Source organism: Triturus cristatus, chromosome 9 (genome assembly GCF_964204655.1).
Source record: "Triturus cristatus chromosome 9, aTriCri1.1, whole genome shotgun sequence".
NCBI classification, from domain to species: Eukaryota; Metazoa; Chordata; class Amphibia; order Caudata; family Salamandridae; genus Triturus; species Triturus cristatus.
Genome location: NC_140592.1, coordinates 728,108,557 through 728,122,557, shown reverse-complemented (window position 1 = coordinate 728,122,557; position 14,001 = coordinate 728,108,557). Strand labels below are relative to the sequence as shown.

The 14,001-nt window shown below is 48.1% G+C and overlaps 1 protein-coding gene across 3 annotated transcripts in view; it reads right to left on the bottom strand.

Annotated features, from left to right (window-relative positions):
• The window catches only part of MAP4K2 (mitogen-activated protein kinase kinase kinase kinase 2), a 299,578-nt gene that overhangs the window by 56,009 nt on the left and 229,568 nt on the right, over positions 1-14,001 (bottom strand). For all 3 annotated transcript variants that reach the window (XM_085625928.1, XM_085625929.1, XM_085625930.1), the window contains 3 exons: positions 2,295-2,336; positions 1,793-1,877; positions 126-205 (listed from right to left, as the gene is read on the bottom strand). In XM_085625928.1, the coding sequence (XP_085482054.1) occupies positions 126-205; positions 1,793-1,877; positions 2,295-2,336 (207 nt within the window). The remainder of the gene's footprint in view (positions 1-125; positions 206-1,792; positions 1,878-2,294; positions 2,337-14,001) is intronic.

The window sequence follows — 14,001 nt, the reverse complement described above, 5'->3', positions numbered from 1 at the left end:
TGAGACCGCAACTACGGTCAGCCATGTAGGGCTTTGTAGGAACTGAAGAATTTGTGAATATGCTTAGTTTTCATAAGGTGGTGCATACGTTTTCTAATCCAGTTTATGCATTTCAAGTCATTTACCTTTTCTAGGGTGTCCTCATGGAGTTCGTGAAGATTCAAGGTGTAGATCCCTTCTTCTGCTCCAACCACCAAGTACTGATCTGGAACAAAATTAGTCATCAGCAGCAGTTAGAGTGGAGTGTCTGCAAAGGAATTCTCTAAGATGGCCTTCTAGGAGGATTCTCACACTGTCAGAGCATTGTTGCAAGCAATGTTTTTCAGAGGTCAATGTCACCCTACTTGAGGTCTCTTGCACTTACTTGGCATTTACAGCGAGCAGACACAATTCTGTTCCTGCTGGACCCACAAACGCTATTATGTCATGTGAGCTTGATTTCCGTGTTTGTGTCATATGGCCAAATACAGAAGGCCACTTCTACTACTCCTTTCTCTGGGTCTGTGGTTAGAAACTTAAGGGGTGTTAAATATGAAGGACATATATGCCACAAACGTAGAGCAGCACAATGATCGAAATGTACATTTTGAGTGTGGGAGGTGATCTTGGGGAGTTGGGGGTGGCAAATGATGTGCACAAGTTCGGAAGGTATGGGAGAGTCAATCTGTAGGAGAGGGTATGGAAGTGGGGGTGCCACTGGTATAAGAGTGTGGAAGTGGGAGCGGTGGGAGTAAGCAGGTCCAGGTGGAGGTGAAGGCAGCAATTACAGAGGTTTCTCCAGTTCCCAAAGCTATATGGGTAAGTGGATGCCAGAAGCTGTTTGAAGAGCAGGGTCCCAAGTTGTTGTCTGAAGGGTATGTGAGATGGCTTTTGGTAGATTTTGAAGGAGTATTGTTTCATTTCATTGGTGCAAAACATGAGAAGGCCAGGTGGGTGATCTTTTCTTTTCAGCAGATTATGGATTCTTTTTTTACCTTTTTGTTTTTCGATCTGAGTTCTAGTCAGGAGATGCTGCAGATCTTCCCCAGTCCTTCTAACCTACGGAATTTCTCCAGTCAACCTGAGAATCCCAGAGACCACTCTGTGTACACCCAATGGATTCCCAAACGTGTCGCATGCAGCAGTAATCCCTCAGACTCCTCTGTTCTCTGTTTTGACTTCATTCGTGTCTATATGTTTTTCCTGTCCTTTCATGTCTGCACTGCTCTTACCTGGCATAGTAAGGTAGCACAACACTTCTTCCAGTACTATTTGGTTGCACAGTGTCCTTAAATCTATCTTCTAGATACACTGAAGTGATTTTATGCACAAAGTTTACAAGTTGTTTGCGAGGACTCGTGATTATGGAAAACAATAAGGATTGACTAAATGACACAGAACCAGGTACCCCTCCCTTCCTTAACAAAGCTGCAGTCTTTTTTACTACTACGCAAGAATGCACCAACGTTTGACTATGGTACAAATCATGTTTGCAGCATCATAGTTCCTCTTCCATATTAAGAGAGCCCATGACATTAGATGTTACACTACTAAATATATAGGAAGCATTACACTCCGATCCGCTAGAGCTCCAAAGAACTCACTGACACAAATGCTACTTATTATAAAAGGAAGAAAATGGCAAAAGACCATATTGCCAGCCAGGCAACCTCACATTAAAGCTACAGTTCTCACTGAGAGTAACAGGCCTTGTATGACGGAGTATCAGCAATTCGGTCTACCAATCTCACTGTACAGTTCCATTCTATGAAGAATTATGTATCCATGCACGCAGTATCTGTGCACACCTCACCTCGTGTCTCCGGGTGAATCCAGGTCACTGCTGAGTTGATCTTCAGTGGACAGCCGTTAAACACTTTGGAGAAACATGCACCCATCTGATAAAAGATAAACACAAAGTGAGGAAAGGGAACAGTGAAGATCAACATTTCAGAGGTGAGAAAGAATATGGTGAATAAGCAAGGACCTGGGGGGGCAGAGGGGACTGTCCTAGGGATCAGGCGAGTTGATAAAGATTAAGGACAGAGGACGTCATCCTAATAGCGGTATAAGACTCCCTTCCTACGTGGAGTGAGGCACAGTCAGGTCCACAAACACAGCAGTGTTCAATAAGCTCACACAAAGCTTTAGCTAAAGATTACCTACACCTGTGATACCAAAGTGATCACTTGGGACACAGTGAGAAGTGTTGTCCTTGTGAATGGGAGATACCTGCAAGGCCTAAACGTGGGCATGTAACACACTTTGTCCCAATGTGAACTGTGAGAGTTGGGTATCATTCTCTGGAAACTTACAAGAACTTTGGGAGTAGGAGGAAGTCCATGGCAGAATGATCTCTGCAATAAAAGAACAGCTGTTAAGAATCCGTCATGGGGCATTGAACCATTAGTGTTCTAGTGCACAAGCACTTGTGCAACGGGAACAGAATCATTAGCACCAACATTCACAATGAGAGAGGCTGCAACAAGTTAATATACACCCACAAACATTCAAGCAGAAAGGCAGGACAGCTTCAAAGCATAGAAAGAGCTTCATATCAATTCACTTAAAGGTATTTCATTGCTGCAAAGCCAAACATATGACTCACATTTCTCAGTGACCTGCAAATTACCAGAGACAAGGGTCTGATCATTAATTTACTAAGTAGAACATAATAGCAGAACTAGGAGCTCCTGAGCTTGCAACTACCAACCGCTTCGGACAGTTTGTACCATTTTGCAAGTATTGAAATAAATGGAATGGCCTGTGAGGTAGGATCCCAATATTCATTTGGAAAGAGAGGACCCAGGTGAAAAAAAAGGAAAACCAGCATAAAAAATAAAGAGGGTTTGTGCAATCTCACAGTCAGAGACCTTAAAATTGAGTCCTTCAGGGTGAAATATTTTTTACAGTTTTGTTCAGCCTACATAAACCCCATCTGTCTGTATGATAGACGTAGTAGTAGTTTCAGTTATTCCTGGTAGTGGTAGTAGAAAACAATCAACATTCAGGCAAATCTATAAGAAAAACTCAGTCTTAAAGATAGATGTATTTTTTAATAAACAAATTGTATGAATCTTTCAGTTTTGAACATTAACGACTGCATAGGTCAGGTCATAATTATTTCCGCAAGACACAGCAAGGACAGTCAGATGTAATTATGAGAATTACAAGCTAACATTATCAGACAATAAAGAGTAGTGACGATTAAACTAACATACAATTAAAAGGTAATTAATTTAATTCGAAGAAGAAGAAATTGTGTTTCCGGTTAAATGCCCATACCCACACAAGTGAGACAGCAGAGTTCAGTAAAGAACACAACAAGGTGTTTATTTGACCAATGCCCACTAAAATCCAAGATGAAGTGCATAAAGCGGCATGTAGTATAAAGTGTAAAGGGTCTGGTTAGCTACTATTTACCAATGAAAATGTTTATGTTAATGTTAAAAATAATTTATAAAGCGCACGTACACCGGGTGGTTTCATGGCGCTGTAGAAGTCTCTGTGTGCTATTGATGAATACATTAATTGTAGGCTTGTGCAAATAGCCATGTTTTAAGGGACTTCCTGGAATGCAGAAGGTTCGTGCAGGATCGTATTTCCAGCGGGAGGGAGTTCCACTGTTTGGGGGCAAGGGTAGCAAATCTGCGGCCTCCTTGACATACCCGCTTGAATGCCGGGGTGGTGAGGAGTGAGAGGTGGGCAGATCGTAGGTTGCGTGAGGAAGTGTGCCTGAATATCAAGCTGTTAATAAATACGGGACTATTGCCATGCAGGGATTTAAAGATGAGGCAGCCTGTTTTGAAGGCGCAGCGCTGGGAAATGGGGAGCTAGTGCAATTTCCTCAGCAAGGGGGTTGCTGGTTGCCATTTAGGTTGTCGAAAGACCAGTCGGGCTGCATGGTTTTGGGCGATCTGAAGCCGTTTGAGCAGGTAGAGTGGCATGCCCAAGTACACAGAGTTGGCATAGTCCAGGTGCGACAGGACGGTGACTATTATGACCTGGATCAGGGCTTCCTGAGTGAGAAGGCGATGTATCTTCCTGATCTTGCGCAGTTGAAAGAAACACTTGGAGATAACCGCGCCAACCTGAGTTTTCAGTGAGAGGTCATTGTTGAGGGAGACTCCTAGTGTTTTGGCCGAGGGGGAAGGGGAGGGAGGGGGTCCTAGCTCTGGTGGCCAGTAGTGTGGACCCCAGTACTTATGGCTGTCCCCAAAGAGAACAAGCTCTGTCTTACCAGGGTTTAATTTAAGGTGGTTGTGGTCCATCCATTGTTGGATTTTTTTTAAAATACATTTTTATTGGCATTTATAAACATTACACACATAGGCACGGTTGGTAATGCAGTTGTTATATAGGCGTACAAAGCAGGAGCGCCCATTCGCGTCCCATGCGGACTCTCAGTCTCGTGGGCCTGCGGGCTGCGCGTCTCTACTCTGTGTTTGGCTTCAGGCAGGCGTCCGGGGCCTGCGTCTGGGTATGCCCTGCTGGTGCGCACGGTGGTCACCGCGCCGTATGGGGACCGTGCAGTGTGATTAATCCCCTGTGAGGTGTATCATAGAGGCTATAGCGCTGCAGCCATAAACTAACCGTCAACTAACTAGGGATAGCTAAACTGGGGGAGGGGGTGCACTATGTCGCGGATAATGAAGAATAGTAGCTTTGCGCCTGAGAGCTGGACCATCGTATGGGACAATGTCGGGGTATTCGCAAGTGCGGGGGGGGGAGGGAGGGGAGTCGGGGAGGCGGGAGCGCTGATCACTGCCTATATGGGGGTATGGTGGTGGAACTTGTGTTGTCTACCTCTGCGACCCGCCGGGCGCTTGGGCTGCTCGTGCGTCTCCCGTGGTGGGCTCCTGACTCGCGGAGGTCCCCGGGGGATCGATCAGTCGTGGGCCCGCCACTGCGGTTGTTTCCTGCGTGAAGGAGTGCATTAACATGGCCCATGGCAGGGAGATCGGGTGTTTGTGCATCCCTTGGGCCTCCAACTTTCTGAGTAGTGTTTCCTCTGCCTTGCCCCACTTCTTGACTGCGCCCACCCATGCCGCTAGGGGGGGCCCCTCCGCTGTCTTCCAATGCATGGTGATGCATCGTTTGGCTAGGAGCAGCACCAGGAAGGCATACCGCCTTTCTACCTTCATTTGTTTATGTCGCCCATGTATACCCAGTGCACACGCCTCCCATGTGTACAGGTCCTGTAACCCCGTAACCGTTCTAAGGGCAGTATGGATCGTGTACCAGTAACTATAAAGTGTCGGACAGTCCCAAAACATGTGTTTAAACGAGGCGGCGGGTTCCAGGCATCTAGGGCAAGCAAACAAACTGTCAGGGAAGTATTTCTGTAGTTTTTCGGGAGTGAGGTACGCCCTGTGCAGGATATGCAGCTGTATGTTCTTAAAACGGTAATTGCGGGACACTTTTTTAGTGTACTCAAGGGCCCTGGTCCATTCTCTATCGTGTAGAGGCCTGCGGAAGTCAGTTTCCCAGTGTTCTCTGAGGGGTGCCAGTGTGGGATGCCGCAAGGTCCGTATAGCTTTATAGATCCAAGTGTCTAGATGGCGTCCTGGCCCCATCTGTAGGATCGCATGGATGACCGGGTGCGTGGGGGGTTCCGTGTCGATCACACGCCACTGCCTGCGGCAGTCTGTGAGAAGTTGCCTATGCCTTTGGAACTGTCCCCTGGGAAGTTCGAAGTCCCCGACCAACGCATCGAAGGTCTGCAGGCTTCCCTCAGAAAACAGCATACCCACCTCCGTCACAGCATGATCCGTCCACACTTGCAGTAATTGCTCCGTGTAATGCGCCCGGACCCTGGGGAACCCCACCAACGGCAGCAGCGGAGAGTACAGGGGAGCATCCCGACTAAGACGATGGACATGCGCCAGACAGGCGCGCGCTGTCATTACCTGGAGGGGCCGAGATGGCAGTGGTGTTGCACCTGGCAACAACATGCGATGGACAGTGGGGGTTTGAATCCGCCCTGTCTCAGTGATCAGCTCCCCTTGTGCCCGGCCCGCCGTCCAGCGTGACACCCACTGTAATTGGGCGGCAAGAAAATATGCTTCGAATGAGGGGGCCGCTAACCCCCCTTGGTCAAGGGGTAATTGCAATTTTGCCAGGGCGATACGCCAGCGGCCATTGCCCCATATGAGGGTCCCAAGCAGGGTATCCAGCTCACGGAACAGGGATCGCGGGGGAACCACCGGAAGATTGGAGAAGAGATACAGCAGGCGTGGGACTAGGATCATTTTTGCGACGGCTATCTTCCCCGTGACAGCCAGGTGGAGACCCTTCCAGAAGTGGATCAAGGATCGGATGCTACCCATCAAAGTGCGGTAATTCCCCTCATAGATATCTTGCAGCGTATAATATAGTTTAACGCCTAGTTATCGAACCGCTTGGGGGCTCCACGAAATATCGACGTCCCCTATTCGTATCGGACATTGGGGCACGACCTGTGTCAAGGGATAGACAGTGGATTTGGCCCAGTTCACCCTAAGGCCCGTCACCTCTGCAAAATCGGGCAGGATACGTGATATAGGGGTCAGGTTGGCCGTAATATCCCGGACATATATGAGTACGTCATCGGCGTACAATGATACTGAGTGGGTAGAATCACCTATTGGGATGCCCCACTCCTCGCCTGCCTCACGCAGCAGGGCCGCCAGCGGCTCCATCGCCAATGCGAAGAGCAGGGGGGAGAGCGGACATCCTTGCCTGGTGCCACGTCGGATTAGGAAGGAGTCCGAGATGAGGGGGCCTATACGTGCTCTGGAACTGGGTGCGGAGTAGCTGAGCCGAGTGTAGGCCTGCAGTTTGGGCCCTATGCCCATACGTTGTAGGACCCGAAACAGGTAGGCCCATGAGAGTGTGTCAAAAGCTTTTTCGAGGTCCAGCACCAGACAAGCTGCCCGGGGGAACCGCTCTCGTACCTGGTCCTGCACGTGGAACAGCCGCCGGATATTATAAGAGGTGTGCCTAACAGGCACGAATCCGCTCTGATCCGGGTGGATAAGCTGCGGGAGGATCGTGTTGTACCTGTCTGCCAGGGCCTTCCCGTAAATTTTGTAATCCGCTGACAGTAGGGTTATGGGTCAGTAGGAGCTCAGCCGATGCGGGTCTCTATCTGGTTTGAGAAGGGAGACTATAACGGATTCGCGCATGGATTGAGGTAGGATCCCCGCGTCTAAAGCTGCCTGGAATTGTAATTCTAGTTGAGGGACTAGCTGGGACGCAAAGGCTTGGTAAAATTCTAGTGGGAAGCCGTCTAGACCGGGAGCCTTGTGGGTGGCTAGCGCCTTCATTGCGTGCCGAATCTCGGTCGCCTTGATAGGGCGGTCGAGTTCTAGACGTGTGTCATGGTCTATGCGGTGGAGCCTAATACGATCCAGGAACTCAGCAAGGACTTCATCCGATACCGGGGGATGGGGGCTGGTGTACAAGAGCGTGTAATGCTCTTGAAAGGCCTTGAGTATCTGGTCCTGCGAATATACCAGGGTGTCCTGTGCGTCACGAATGGCCGTGATGGTCGGGAGGCTCGAATCCTGCTCAATGAACCACGCCAATTGCATGCCCGCTCGATCGCCTTCTTTGTGGGCCCTAGCGGCATACGCTGCGAAATTATACCGGCGCATGCTTGCCAGCGCTTCTGCGTAAGCAGTCTCGGCACTAGCTATCTCGGCCGGTGTGGCTTTAGCTGGATTAGTCTCCTTAGTAAGTTCGGCCAGTGTCCCTTCCGCCCGCTGGATATCCCCTTCCAGAACCCGCCGGACTCCCGCGATATGGCGAATGCAATTACCACGCATTACGACCTTAAAAGCATTCCATTCCAGCGCTCGTGTACTAGCCGTGCCTGTATTCTCCTGGAAATAATGACGAATGTGATCCGCCAAGGTTTGTCTAAAAATCGGGTCGTCAAGGCTATCCCTAGGGAGGCGCCAAGTAGGGACAGGAGGATGCGGCGGGCGCCATTGCATTGTGATCGTGTGGGCGTCATGGTCTGATATGTTGACCGGCCGGGACTCCTGATGCGGCCCCGGGGGGGTCGACGTTGCTGCCCTAGACTTGCCCATGATGTCCACTGGGAGGGCTCCCGCAAGCGCGGAGCGGGCGCTGTATCAGGGCGTGGTGTGATCGTGTCCGGCTATGGGCCATTCGGCGCTCCGCTTCTTATGCCGTGTCACCAGTCACTGCTGCCGGGCCGTGTCGCCTGTGGGATAGGCGGGGAGGCAGAGGGTAGAGTGGCCGTTCGAGTGGCGGAGGCCGCTTGCCCTGCCCACCCACCAGGGCGTCGCTAGTCCCTCCAGTCGGCGGCAAGGTCCACTCTCTCCGTGTCCCCAGGATGGATTCCTCCACCGGGTCGGCAATGCCCCCTCAGGGAGACTGAGCCAGTGTCAGCACTTCACGAGGCTCTCACCGCCTTCCCCTGACTCCAGACAAACTCTTGGGGGCCGCCGCTGTGCAGGCGAGAGCTGGGCAGCACCTCCGGGTCGTGGAAACTGATGCGCGGTACACCGAGGCCCCACCGCTCCTCTGCCTAGGCCGCTAAACCGGAGTGTTGTGGGCCGCCATTTTAGGGTCAGGCAAGCGTCCCCGCGGCCACCGGAGGCCTCCTCACGCTGGAGTCACCCCCCCGGCGCCGCACTCAATCTCACACGCCACCGCGCGGGCCCACCTGCGCCCCGGCAGGCGTCCAGGGTCCCGTAGTGTGCCTGCCTCCTGCCCACCTGTAGCTCGCCGCACGGCCTTTCAAGCCGACAGTGGGGGCATCCCTCGCAGGCCGAGTCCGGCAGCGGCGACGCTCCTCTCCGGGTCCCTCCTCAGCGCGCCTCCGCTCCGCAGGGGCCGCGGCGTAGCTCAGATGTCCCCCACGCGGGGGGGGGGGGTTCACCGGCGCTCACAGAACATTGGCACCAGTGGTCCGTTACTGCATTGCCCCCCGCTGTGCAGTCTGCTCCTGGGGCAACCGGGCAATCACCTCAGGAGCGGAGGCGTGGGATCACCGCCTCCGATGCTCCGACATCGCCTGCGCCCTCAGTTCGTTAGCGGTTGCGGCGGGGCCGGGCGGGCGCCATTTTGTGCTCGGCACCAGCACTTCACTACGATCGCCGCATTCGCCGGTTTCCTGGCACCCTGGATCTGGGCCACCTTCTAATCACCGGCGCTGGGCTCCCCGTGCCTCAGGGCAGTTCCAGGCGTTAGCGAGGCTCATCCAGGCTCAACGAAAGCGGGCGAGGTGAAAGCCCGATCACGGAGCCTCAGCAAGACGCGTCCGTCGCGGCGGCCATCTTAGCCACACCCTCCGTCCATCCATTGTTGGATATGCAGCATTGTGGCCTGGAATTCGGTGACAGAGCTTTGTGAGTTGTCAATCTTGAAGACTAGTTTGAAGGTCATCTGCATAGATGAAAACCGTCACCTTCCTGTCTTTGAGGGACTGAATCAAGGGAGCAATATAAAGATTGGTGGGGAGAGAGAGCCGAGCCGATGAAAATCAATCTGTAATGTGCATAACAGAGCAAACTCTTTCAATTAAGGCTTGCAGAGCAGATGAATCAGATCATTCAACAATAACATTTCAAAATGAAGAAAGAAAGTAATATTGGATTGATCAATAATAAAATTTTAAAATGATGAAAGGAAGCAATATTGGCCTCAGAAACAGATTATTTTTGCTCATAATAGTGGAAGTGGAACCGTCCGATAAGTAGTTGTCGGTTCCACCCCCCATATTCAAATGCGACTGCCAGCACGGTGGTCAGAAATATGCCTTTTTTAATTGCAGCCTGTGCTATGGCCTGGAAAAGGGCAGCAGCACAAGCTGCAATTGAAAAGGGCATATTTTTAAACATCCATGCACGATGTTTCAGGAACCACGTGGTGCATGGCCTATGGATGTTTGGTGGTGGGGGGCACCACATGAGCCCCCCAGGCACAATGGCGGAAGCCCAGGGGAGAATGGGGTCCTGCTAGCGGTCCCCAAAGTCCCTTTCCATCTGCTATTTCATGGCAGTTGTACCGCCATAAAAAGGCAGAGGGAAAAATGCATCGTAATCCCTATGGCAGTGCCAGAGCAGTCTCCCTCTGATGGACAGAACTGTCCCCAGAGGGGCAAAGATGGCCCAAATTTGTACAAGTCCAGGGAATGTGGGCTGGCTGTAGTAAGGACTCTACTTTTTATGCCGGCTCGCCGAACACGCTAAAATCCTGAGGTGCTGTTGGCTTCCTGTACTCGCCGGCGTGGGTCTCTACTGATCTGTTTCAGGTCGCCACTTGCTTGGCAGCAACTGTGCTCTTTGGGGAAAGTCCTGCTTCGGCACAACTTCCAACTGCTGTATTTGTTTACCACTTCACTTCCATGGAACTGCTCAGCAATCAGAGATTGGGCGCAGATGTAACCCGTGACATATCATACTTGCAGTCTAGTTTTTATTCCGTTGTGACATCTTCTGCAGTAAGTCCCACAGGAAGTGAAGAGGTGGAAGCACATACTTTCTCCAGACCAATCCAAGATGGCAAAATAATTATTCATTTTCATTTAAAGATCTCAATTCAAGATGGTCACCAGGAAGTATTATAGGATATCTTCCTTTCTGGAAGGTATATAAGGCTGAAACCTGTGGAAGCCAGTGCACGCTGATGCTTTTGAAGTTTGTTTTTTGTGTTTATTGCTCAATTGCTGTTTATCCCCTATTTTCCAGCAGTTTCTTGAATCTTCAGTGCCTGTGGTTCCAGTCTGCCATTCTGTCTTGACTTCTGGATTCCTCAGTCCTGATCTATTTCTGTAAGGGTTTTAGCCTTCAGCTTTTTCCTTCCATTGAACATCACGGTAGCTACTGGGAGGGGTCACCCTTTTCTCTGGTATTCCTATTGGGAAACGAAGAATCCAAAAGGTAAGTGTACAGCCCTTGCCTCTCTCTGATTTATAGAGAATCCCAAAAGTTGAAGGGGATTGGACCAATCTGGAGACCTGATATGGCTGACTGTGGAGTCTGAGATCTCATCAAAACATTCCCAATTATCATGATAACTTGATACTGGGACCATTACCACCAACTCAACCATAATTATGTAAAGTCTAGCAACAGACATGAAGGCCCAAGCGGTTTTTACACTTTCATCGGAATGAGAGAGTGTTTATGTATCAGGGAACTGAAAATTGGAAGGATGAGAACAACGTATACCCTACTCAACAATTTTTAGAGATAAAGATTTCTTCACAAACATCATCCACATATGGAATAAACCTTATGCTGTTCTCTCAAGAGCAAGTGTTTTTTAATGAAATGAGCACTAGAGTCACAAACCCACTCCAGCAGTACAAATAACAATTCTACACTCCTGCCTTACACAAAACGAAATGAATCTGAACAGAATGCCTAAGGTTTAAGGAACTTGCTACAAATTAGACACTGTGGGCCTCTACAGCATTGCAATAATTTGATTTCCTGTCTGTAGTATGTATGACCAGCTTCTCTCAAGTAAAATATCGCTCCAGAACATTTTTGGATCTAGATAAAGCAGACAATAGAAGCCATGTAAATCTCCTCCATTTGAGCACAGGCACCATGTCCATATTCATGACACAGTAATGTTTCAGCATATCAGATGCCATTGCTCATCCGCACTCATTAAGAATGACAGTTCCTCAAAGGGGCTGGGAGAGGAAATCCTTGAGACTTACAACATACATGCAAGAAAATCTGGAACGTAGTAGGTAATATTCAGAAATTGTAGAGGTTAGAGACAAGATCAGGGTTTAGCTCTCCTTTAATAACATGCGTAAGCCACATCCTCAGGATCAACTGCCCCAATTACAATCTTATTCAAACAAAGCTTTTTTGCATAGAACTAAGAATGTGTAAGCGAAATGCAGTACCATGGAACATAAAAGAAATCCACTCCTGCAAATGACAGAACTGGATGCCACATAGAGCACACAAACCAGCCTTACAGACCACCACCTTACAACTTTAATAAAGTATTGTTCCTGAATTTTACATGAGGCCCTAAACTCCTTCACAGTGGGAGTTTTATATGTTCTTAAAGGGTCCTTTCTTCCACCCCCACTTTAGTAGGTGTAGTCACCAGTAGGGATAAGGGATTACACCAAGTTACATATCTGCAGGTGATTCGAACTTGTGTCTAGGCCTCGAGTCACTGTGCAAACACAGTCAATAGCAATTATGTTACAAATATCTGGACAAGTCAGTGTCTGAGATATGGGAAACAGCAAATACCATGTCCGCCGAACAACGTGTTGCCTTTGCCGCCTGCCTTAGCAACGCAGGCGGAACAAAGAATGCATCTGAACCACGCAATCCATTTACAACGCAAGTCATTACAATGACATGCACTAGGTAAAGCGACGTTGGATTTTAAAGTCCAATGCTTTCCCTACTGTTGTGGAGACTAGAGTTAAAATAGTAACTTATATGATTCTAAAGTCTAGCGCTCCCCCCCCCCCCCAGCCAAGTCATGTAACAACTTGAGTAGAAAATGGAATGTGTGGTTCAGACGCATTTGTTGTTCCGCTGCATTGTTAAGGAATACGTGGGAAAGGAAAGCAAAGCATGGTTGTGTCATACAACCCCAAGATATTTCCCTCAAATGTCAATTTTCCATTTACTCTTGTTTTTTGAGATAAGGCAAACATTATAATTTATTAATACTGTACATATTTTGGAGATAGAATGTGTCTCTAATAATGTATACATTGAAATAATTAGTCAAACGCGAGTCAGAATGGACTTTGCTGGAGATATTAGAAAACTGAGGGTAGCTAGCCTCACATGTTCTTAAAGAGTCCAATAATATCAGATTGGGGAATGAAGGTAACAGCAGGTTACAACTGAGGTTAAATTCAGATATGAAAGTATCAATTAAGACGTTGTCTGTAATGGTACAGAACAGTGGGCACAAATAGGAAAAGAAAACAACCATGGCTACAACGAGGCCTTGTGGTGGCATGAATAAAAACATTTTGAGAAAGTGGAAATTAATTTGCAAGCCACAGATCGACAACTGAGTTCAGGACATGGCTTATTTGGCGAAAATGAAAAGTTTCAATGAAACTCAGAGGTGATTGTGAGGTCTTTAATCTAAGTTGGGAAGATTTCTAATGTTAATAAAAGGTTGGCTCAATAGATTTATTAGTGCTGCTGTTAAAGATATTGTGCTAATTATGTAATTAGTTTGCAACTTTGAATTCATTCACGCCTAACTAATTTCCTTATTTCTGATATATAGTTGAATTTATGTCTCTTGTACTTGTCAACAGTGTGAGAGATCTTTTTGTTTAATTTTGCTTCTTTTACACATTTACATTATACCCGATTAACACTTAAACTAGATAAGAATAACATAAATAACATCTACAGAAATGTCATCATATTGTTTTTGTTTCATTTGTAACTGATGTATTTTATGTACTGGTTGGAACAAAAGGTTAGAAAAAGGCTATGAGCTGCTGTCTGGCTATTGTTTCACGACTGAGTCAACTTCAGGATATCCACATTCAAGGCTGGAAGGCTTGGATTCCATATGGCCATGAAAAGGGATGATAATGTTGGGCTCAGGAGTTTTATGGTCTGGTCCTTTATAGCCCAAGGTCTCTCCCACTTAATGAATGACAACACATTAATGGGCCTTGTAAAATAAAGAATGTCCTGCTCTGAAAGCAAGTAAAAAATATTCATCAACTCAACCACCCATCAAGTTGGAGTGGTTGAGGGTTCAGCGTAGCCTGAATAGAGAGCACTGATGAGGTAACTTTCTTTGATTTCATTTGTGTTGGGCTTTCAAGGGCAGAGCCCTGGCCCATATTTATTCCCTTCTTCAAGAAGTCAATTAATTGGTAAATGCAAATGACAATCATAAATAAGCCATGAAATGTAATAAGAAATTCGGTATAGATGAAAAGTTTTCATCTGTCTTCAACACACAAGTGGTAAAAAAGTATTGGGAAAAATGCATTTTGACACAGAATCTGGAAGTATCAATGACCTGAGGAACCCCTTT